The 9,754-nt window shown below is 38.4% G+C and overlaps 2 protein-coding genes across 2 annotated transcripts in view; one reads left to right on the forward strand and one right to left on the reverse strand.

Moving 5' to 3' along the window:
• LOC107633713 (acyl-coenzyme A thioesterase 9, mitochondrial) overlaps positions 1-2,300 on the forward strand; it is a 3,172-nt gene extending 872 nt beyond the window's left edge. Inside the window, exons 1-4 of the mRNA XM_021119523.1 lie at positions 1-171; positions 926-1,395; positions 1,511-1,639; positions 1,959-2,300. The exon at positions 1-171 is cut by the window's left edge and continues 872 nt beyond it. Coding sequence (XP_020975182.1) covers positions 1-171; positions 926-1,395; positions 1,511-1,639; positions 1,959-2,102 — 914 coding nt within the window. The 3' untranslated portion in view covers positions 2,103-2,300. The remainder of the gene's footprint in view (positions 172-925; positions 1,396-1,510; positions 1,640-1,958) is intronic.
• Positions 2,812-6,472, reverse strand: LOC107631165 (formin-like protein 2). Its single transcript, XM_016334515.2, is given in 5 exon segments — positions 2,812-3,835; positions 4,024-4,268; positions 4,370-4,593; positions 4,772-5,437; positions 5,439-6,472. Coding segments are annotated over 5 exon segments (2,628 nt in total). The 5' UTR covers positions 6,125-6,472; the 3' UTR covers positions 2,812-3,028.

Raw genomic sequence — 9,754 nt, forward strand, 5'->3', positions numbered from 1 at the left:
GCAACGAAGATGGAGCTACGAGGCCTCTATTATTGGTGACTGCTTCTGTTGACAAAATGGTTCTGAAGAAACCGATCCATATTGATGAAGATTTGACTATCGCTGGTGCGGTTACTTGGGTTGGAAGGTCATCCATGGAGATTCAACTCGAACTCACTCAGTTTACAAAAGGTAACGTATCATCATTACCATTTACCGCTACAAATGGATTATGAGGACTCAATAATCAACGCTTTCAATGCATATATCAGTATTAGGTTTCTAAAAGTCTGCTGCTTTTAGTGTTAGTACTTGGGTTGGCTACTTGGCTGTGTTTATTTAATGCAGTATATGAAGTGATTGTCAAAGTGTATTTAGAGTGTGACAATTTCTTAACTTAGCTTCATTTTATACGTTACCAAGCATGCATTTGTCACTGTCAATACGTCCAAAACAACCGACTTTATTTATTCAATATTATTACTTAGTTGGATGAATTCGTGGCGTTAGTAATTACTAGTTATTGTGCAATGCATGCAGTACTGTTTGAGTGTTTGGTTATTATTTTCTTTAAATTTGCGATACAAGCCATGCAGGGTCAAACAGTAACTGCATCTTATTATTAACTTATGCATCATATTGTGCGATAATATGTCCCTTCAGAAAAGGGAAAAAAAGTATGAGAATGGAAACTTCCTGTTATAGAGAGCCCCTTTCGAATTTTTATGATGACATAGTTTTATACGCCCAAACCTGTCTTTAAAGTGTTGCATAAATAGGCTTGCTTGTGAATTTTAAATACAATAAAGTATAATACATAAATATGAAAATTTTACATAAAGAAACTAGTCACAAATTTATGTTTTAAAAAAAAGTATTTGTGTATCATAGTCATAGCCATTAGCCACTGATACTGCCCTCTTGATACTTCACTTGTTGCTAACAGGGAACGCGGAAATCCAAGAATCACCTAAACTTGTGGCCAACTTCACATTTGTGGCTCGGGACTCTGCCACCGGAAAGGCAGTCCCAATTAACCAGGTCTTACCTGAAACTGAGAAAGAAAAATTGCTATGGGAAGAAGCAGAGAAGAGTAGCAAGTTAAGGAAACAAAGGAAAACAGAAGAGAAACATGGAAATGATGGAGACACTGGAAACAGGCTCAGTGCACTATTGGCAGAAGGGCGTATATTCAGTGACATGCCAGCATTGGCCAACAGAGACAGCATCCTTATGAAGGATACTTGTCTCCAAAATTCTTTTATCTGCCAGCCACAGCAGAGGAACATCCATGGCCGAATCTTTGGGGGTTTCTTGATGAGAAGAGCCTTTGAATTAGCCTTCTCAACAGCTTATGCCTTTGCTGGTGTGGCACCTCATTTCTTGGAAGTTGATCATGTTGATTTTGTTAAGCCTGTGAGTAGCATACAGGGGGCGATTATAACGAACTGAACATACATAATCATCATTAACCTCATTTATGTTAATATTTCGAGAAGATGTTGAACTGAAAACAAGCTTGATGATGCAGGTGGATGTTGGAAATTTTCTTCGTCTCAAGACTTGTGTTCTGTACACTGAAGTAGACAATCCAACAAAGCCTCTGGTAAATGTTGAAGTTGTTGCACACGTTACCAAGCCTGAACTACGGTCCAGTGAGGTGAGTTTGGAATTCATATTTTAAAATGTCAATATCAAATATTCCCCACTATGGAATAATTAAAAGATATCCTCTGGTGAAAAAAGACATTCTTTGCTGTTGTATATCTCATAAAATTGTAGAGTATTATTTTTTTTTCTTTCTACAATATTTTTATGAAGAGGCGGCAAAGATTCCCTGCCATTGTTTTCCTCAAATATCTGTTCAATTCTATTTTAAAATTTCGCATGGATAATAAACTAGCACTACTATCGAAATATAAAAATCGAGTGCTTTATTTTTAACCATTTCACTTAATTCCATGTTTGTCTTCAAACAGGTATCTAACAGATTCTACTTCACATTCGGTGTTGATTCTGAGGCCATTAGAAATGGATTGAGGATTAGAACCGTTGTTCCTGCTACAGAAGAGGAAGCACGAAAGGTACTTGAACGCATGGATGCCGAGTGTGAGGACTCCTAGTTTTAGTTAATCAGGACATGAACCTCCTTGTGATTAAAGAGAACAAGGGTATACAGAAAAAAGAGAACCTGTTTAATTGTTTCTTGAAGAATTTTATTATGTCCGAAATGTCCGCTGTGTATTGGATCTACAACACCAATATTTATTAATTCTTAATTCTGTGGAACATGAAGCTACTTCTCCATTCAGGTTATGGAATTCATAATGAAGTTGAAGGGAATGTGATGGAACTGCTAATGAAATTAAAGAGTGCTTCATAACTCGCAGTGATCAAATTGCTATGGCCTATCATTTAATATCATCATTAGCACCAAACATATTAAACTTGGTTATGAGGGGCAACAATGTGTTTGACAGATATTGACATTGGCACATTACAGCCACATGGACCACTCTTAAGTTAGGTTAACCCAAGTAATGTCATTTATCTCCATAGTTGTGGATTTTAGGGATCCAGATTGATATTCCCTCAGACTCAGAGGCAAATGCCAGAAAGGAAAAACCAGGACCTTTTTCCACAAAATAGCTTTCAAGTTCGGATGATTCTTAACCTTAGTGCCCCCACCACTGCTACATTAGTAATAACTTGATTGTACTCGGAAATAATAATTCTCTACTTACATGGATGATAAAAACAAGGAAAATCCAAAATTTCTATCTATCATATCATTTATAACTACAACACTGTAACGCTAAAAAAGAAATGTACTCAAATTTATTATATGGTCTAGGCAGTAAACATATACAGAGTAATCTAGGCACGAGAAAAAGTGTCATCCATGATAGCATGGGCTTTGTCATCATTCAAAGAAGGGATATGCTTGTCTTCAGGTGAGAAATGTCGTAATGTTTGGATAGTAAAAATCTAGCGCATCAATGACCAAAACCAAACATGTATAGAACTTACTCAAACAGTTGCAGTTGGGTTAATCAGATTCAGATGAATCACATGGCTGCTTACCAGTAATAATAGGAAAAATTGCTGGCGTTACAGGGTTTGCAGGCATTACAGATTGTCTAGAACCAACTAGAGTCCTCTCATTTGCTTTCCCAACTTCCTTGCACACACCATCTAATATCGAAAGGAAATCCCTCACTACCATAAAAATCCTAAACGGATGAGCTTCTTCCTTTGCTGAATTCCCATGGAAATACTCAGTTATCTCCTTTACTGAAGAGAGAGCCCTTTTCTCTTGGTTCTGGATTCTTAAAATTTCTTCTCCTCCTTTCTCCAAGAAACATTTCATTGCCTCAGAAAACTTTTGGCTAGTGTCTTTCAAGGGTGACATTTCATTCAGTTTGACAACTTCCACAACTTTCTCGATCCCCTTAGCAAGTTTAGCAACATCGCTGCTAAGCATGTCTGAGTCCATGGTAGCTGTTTTTTTCACATTGGTGAGCTCACCACTCAAGCCCGAAACAACTTGCAGTCCAAGCTTCCGGAATTCAACCTCATCTTGAAGAGTATATTGCTGGTTGTTCTCGGAGGCCTGATGATTGTTAGAACCGGAAATATGAGATCCCTCGGTTCTGACGATTTCCTGTACAACAAAATGCAATAGAGTGGTCTTTCCATCAGTTCCTTTAATATCAACGAGCTTCAGAAGCGTGTCCAGCTTGAATGCATGCGCATCGCCCCGATCAGTGCCAACATTCATTCGGTTTCCAGTTCTGAGAACAGCTTCAAGTAACTTCAAAAACATTCTGCTGTTCCTCAATTCCTCACAAGCCACCTGCGGGAAAGATTGAAATATGAGAATTTATTGCAGTCTTCGTATAAAAAATCAGTCATGGTTGCAATTAGATTAGTAAGTTTAAGGTAATAGTTAAGTGTTTTCGCCTTTTTTGGCTTGATTGATACTGAAAGGTCAGAGATTCATAATATCATATCAAACAATAAGCACACAATATGAATACATACCTCCAGAGTCTCAAAGGACTTTTTAAGGTATTCTAATTCAGAATCAAAATTAGCAATGTAGAGCATAGCTTCCACTCTCTTAAATGCAAAAGGTATATCAAGCATGATCTTGAGAAATTTCTCAGCAGGTCCAAGCTTGAAGGGCGATTCGTCTTGGAACTCCCTCAGCTTAGTTTCTTCTTCTTTGGTTGGAGCCATCTTCAACAAACTCTCCAGAAGTTCTGTTCCCAGTGTATCACAGTTGCCTATTCCCAAAAAAGGAATAAAAAAATAAGTATTTCAAAATCTCACTGAAAAATAAAGGCCCTTAAATAGTAGTTTACATCTTATTCAGTTTTAGTTTCACCTTCCCTGAGAGCTTCACAAACTTCATCAATAGTTACATTGAGCGCCCTAAGCAAAATAGCAATGTTCTGAGACTTCTTGGGGTCAAGCACCCTATTCTCCGGCGGCACCGGTGAAGAATGAACCGTTTGACCACGGCGGCCATTATTATCTCTAAAAGCCAATGTAGGATTTTCCTTTGAGTTATTAACCATGAACAGCGTCTCAATCATGTCCTCGTTCAATCTGCATAACTCAGATCCATCAAATCATTATATAATTGAAACAACACAAACATATAATATAATATATAGAAAAGAATATAGAATCGCACTAAGATGTTGACTGATATTAATCAACAATGGAAAAAGCTAACTTAATTAATTAATAATAAAGAATAGGACGTGAGTTTAATGTGTCATACTGGAAAGAACTTGGTCTCAAGCGATCCCACACCGTTGCCCTATCAGAACTAGCTTTCACTTTATCCCAATGCAAAGCTTTTAACTTTGGCTTCGGAGTTTCCTCACTCTCATTCTTATCAACATTTGGCGCCAATTTATTCATCACCGGAGTCTCCCAGAACCTCGGCGGAGGCGGCGGTGGTGGTGGCGGAGGAGGAGGAGGAGGCAGTTCGGTGGCCGGAACATCCCAACTGGATCTCAACTCCTCTCTAGGCTTAGGAGAAGAAGAAGAAGAACACAAAGAAGACGGCGACTGCGACGCAGAAACTGGGTTCTGATTAGGTGGTGGCAGTGATTTGGTGCTTTCAGGGCTGTGAGGGGAACAAGAACGAGAATGAGATGGGGTTCTTGAGTTTAAGCTTCTGCATCCGAGTTTCTCCAAAGGAAAAGCCTCCGGTGAACGAGAACTTGAATCTTCGACTCCAAGAACCGCAACAGGGGAAGGAGGACTCTCTTGTCTGTTACCGGAAGAGCCTCTCGGAGAAAAGAACTGTTCCTCTTCTTCGTCTTGATTCTCCTTGTGTTTTTCGTCCTTGTCTTCTTCTTCACTCAGCCATGGCCGGAAATTGTGGCGGGGCAGGGGAGGCAGTGGTTTCAGTTCCGGCGAATCATTCAGTTTTCGGAACGGTGCTGCTGGAGCTTGAATCCGGTGGCTCTGAACTAGCCACCGTGCCGAGGTAGAGGTAATCTGTGCGCGGGCTTGAGGCGGCGCCGGGGCCGCCGCGGGGCTTGGGGTGGGTGCCGTCGGAGGTGGCAGCGTTGCGTGGGAACAGGCGGAGGCTATCTTGCCTGGAGGCCTTGTCGTCGTCTTCGTCATCGTCGGCGTGGAAGGATGACGAGGTGCGGGAGCGGCGGTGGAGTGCGAATGCGGCAGCGGCGGAGAGGAGGGCGAGGGAAACAAGAGAGAGGGTGAGAGCAAGTGCGAGAGCGGGACGGTGGTGGCTGGAGGTAGGATGTGGGAGGAGGAGGGAGGAGATGTTAGCCGGGAATGTGGCGACGACGGAGGGTGATGGAGGAGGTGGAGAGGGGCGGTAGGTAGGAAAGAAGAAATGGTTGTTTGGTGAGGAAGAAGAAGACGGTGAGGAAGGTGATGTAATAGAAGAGGATGGAAGCTTGGGTTGTTGGTGTTGTGGTTGTGGTTGTGGTTGTGGTTGAGGAGAGGGAGATGGTGGTTGTGTTGGGGGAATGGGGATGGGGAGTGAAGGCGCCGGGAAGAGTGGGTGGTGGAGAAGATGGCGGTGATGAGCGGCGAAGGAAGAAGAGAAGAGGAGTGATAGGAAGCAGAAGAGGAAGGTAAATGTAGTGTGGGACATGATGCAGAAGAAAAAAGGAGAAGAAGGTTTGGGAGTAAATAATGTTATTTGGGAGAATGGTAGGAATGTAGCTCAAGACTTGTAGTTGAGTGGCATGGTGTTCTCAGAATTGTCACTGATCATTTTGGTACAAGTAGTGAAGTACCATATGGTATTCATGGTTAAGAGAACAAACAAGATTTGATAGCGTTGAAGGGTTGTTGAGGTGGTGTATGCAGTGTGCAGGAAGTTGGCAGCAGTGGAGACTGGAGAGAGGTAAAAAGGTAAAACCAAAGCCCCATGCCACCCGCGCTTTCTCTCAAAACTTGTGATCTTTTCAATTCTCCTTATACTGTTCACACTCATGCCTCATCACCCCAAATTTCCATTTCTTTCCTTTCTCTCTTTTACCATCACTTACCCTTTTATTATTTCAACCATTCTAATTATCCATTTCTTCATTCTTCAACATTTTTTCTTCACAACCAAGTTATTTATTGTTTTTTTTTTATCGAAGACAGAAAGACTTAAACCCCTAATCTCTTACGTGAGCATAGAGAGATTATGGTATGTTTGAAAAAGTTTAAAAGTAATTTTTTTAAGTTTTTGACTTATAAAAAATAGTAGTATTAATGTTTGGTATAATTTTTAAAATTAAATTGTAATTTTTTAAAAAATTATTTAAGAGCTTATAGAGAAGTTACAAAAAATGACTTCTCTCGTAATACTACTATTTTTTATTACCACATTTTTATAAAATAAGTACTTTTAGAACTAAAAATCCAAATACAAAATAATTTATTTATAAACTACTTTTAATATCAGGGATGCTACACATTCATGTAACCATGTAACCAAGTTGCCCAACACCAAAAAAACCTAATACCATTAAATGAAACGTGAAATACACGCGCCCAATACATCGCCCAACGCTTCTTCTCCTCCACGCTTCTTCTTCTTCTTCTCCCGCGCTTCTTCTTTTTTTCACGCTCGTTTACGCACGGAGCGTCTTCTTCTTCTTCGCCTTCTTCTTCGCGTTCCTCCTTCCCCTCCTTCTCCTCCTTTTTCGCGTTCCTTCTTCTTCACGTGTTTTCTCCTTATCGTCATTCTTTTGTTGTTGTTGTTGTTGTATTTTTTTTTGTCTTTTCCTCTTTCTCTCTGGTGAAGAAACAGTAGAATGTGAGGAAGAAGAGTTTTGAATAGTGCAGAATGAACCGAATACAGTACTCATAGTGAACCGAACATAGTACTCATGGTGAACCGAAAATAATACAATTGTATAGTACTGAGTGAACAAAACATAATCCATTATATAAAATCAAATTCAAACAGCTTTCTGCAGAATGAACCGAATACAGTACTCATGGTGAACTGAACACAGTACTCATGGTGAACCGAAAACAATATGTATAGTACTGAGTGAACGAAACATAATCCATTATATAAAATCAAATTCAAATAACTCTGCCTACAATTTACATATTATCAATTCAATTCAATTCAATTCAGTATACCTCCGTCCATTTAATTCAATTCAAATTAGCAATTGCATTCCATTCAATTCGATTCAAAATTGAATAATCCAAACTTTGTCAGTTTGATTCGTTTCAGAAGAGTAATCGAAATCACTCTCCTGTTTACCAAAAAATTATGAACCCCTAAACACTGAACCCTAAACACTAAAACCAGAACCATGAACACTGAACCCTGAACCCATAAACCCTAAATCCCTAAAATCCTAAAACCTAAACTCTAAATCCTACACCCTAAAACCTAAACCCTAAACCTTGAATCCGAACCTTGAACTCTGAACCCTAAACACTAAACCTAAACCCTGAACCCGAACCCTGAACACTGAACTATGAACCCTAAATGCTAAACCCTAAACCCTAAACCCTGAACCCTACCGTAAACCCTAAACCCCTAAAACCATGAACCCTGAACCCTAAATTCTAAACCCTCAACCATGAACACAGTGAACCAAAATTAATACACGGGGTGAACCGAAAGTTTGAAACACACTGAACCCCTGTACACTGAACCCTGAACCCATAAACCCTAAATCCTGAAACCCTATCGTTATTTTTTGTTGTTGTTGCTGCTGTATTTTTTGTCTTTTCCTCCTTCTCTCTGGTGAAGAAGCAGTAGAAAGTGAGAAAGAAGAGTTTTGAATAGTGCAGAATGAACCGAACACAGTACTCATGGTGAACCGAAATTTTAGTTATGGTGAACCAAAATCTTAATTACAGTGAAACAATTATATAGTGCTTAGGGAAGAAAACAGAACATATTGGTCTAATTTTTGTTAGACTTCTTTTTGCAGACCGAACCGAAAATATGAAAGTGATGAACCACCTCTTTAGTACTTACCGAACCGAAAAGTTACTCACATTTACTCATAGTTACTCACAATTACTGACACTCACAATTACTGACAGTTACATATTATCAATTCAATTGAATTCAATTCAGATGTAGATCACCTTACTCCATTCAATTCACTTCAAAAGTGCAGATCGAAAAAAAAACGAAGAAGAAGATGAACGACGAAGATAATTGCGTTGAATCAATCCAGATCCATAATGTAGAGAAGAAAAACGCGAAAGAGCAGAACAACAAAAAGGAGGAGGAGGAGGTTTACGTTGTATGAAAAAGTTTGCATTGAGAAACGTTGATAACGCAAAATAAGGATTCGTTATATAGGTTATAAGAGGCGCGTGTAAAACAAATGGGGTGTGGGGCGTGGAGTGAAAGTTACTTGGATATCATCCATGTAATTTTTACATGGATGTAGAGCTTTTCCCTTTTAATATAGTCATTTATTGTTTAAGCTATTTTTTCAAAAGAAACTTAATTAAGTTGTTTACTCAAATTAAACCCAAAAATGTTTGGTAACCAAAGAAAATCAGACATAATTTGCCTTATTTAGCATTTATTAATTGTTGCGACAATTAATTAATGCTAAATAAGGTAAGTTCTGGCTATTTTTTTTGTCTATCTAGCATTACCCATTAAACCTATGTCATTTGAGTTATAACTCATTAGTTATTTATTTATTTAGTGTTAAATATGATAACTTTTTAGAATTTTATAAACATGTATGTAGATTTTAAAATTTTCATCCGATGAATATATATTACCATTATATCTTTTTTTTTTTGGTTTCCCACGGTATCCCCCAACCCGACAGGTCAAGGACTAATCCGTCGCGGTACTGAGCTCCATTTAAGGGTTTGCCGCTGGCCAATATTACCATTATATCTAGTAATGATGAATATCCACCAAACCAAAATCTATAAATAATGAACCAATTACTATTTTTGCCCAATAAAAATTATCAACATCTAATAATAATAGAAATCATTATTTATAATTGTACGGAGAGTTTAAATAGAAAAGATAGTGATAGAGGTAATTTGGACCCTTTTTTTTCCCATACATTTTTATTATGGCTATTGATTGTAATTTGTAGGTTTGTTTTAACTGTGTATTTGTTTGAATAGCAATTTCTAATAATAAAGAGTGGATTACCACATATCTTTTTAAGAATAAAAATACAAAAATAATGAGAAAAAAATATTATGTTTCTTCTACCTTATATTGAAACTATATATATCCTTTTTGTCTTTATTATTTGAAGAAAGAATTAAA

The sequence above is a fragment of the Arachis ipaensis genome, chromosome B03 (genome assembly GCF_000816755.2).
Source record: "Arachis ipaensis cultivar K30076 chromosome B03, Araip1.1, whole genome shotgun sequence".
In the NCBI taxonomy this organism is placed as follows: domain Eukaryota; kingdom Viridiplantae; phylum Streptophyta; class Magnoliopsida; order Fabales; family Fabaceae; genus Arachis; species Arachis ipaensis.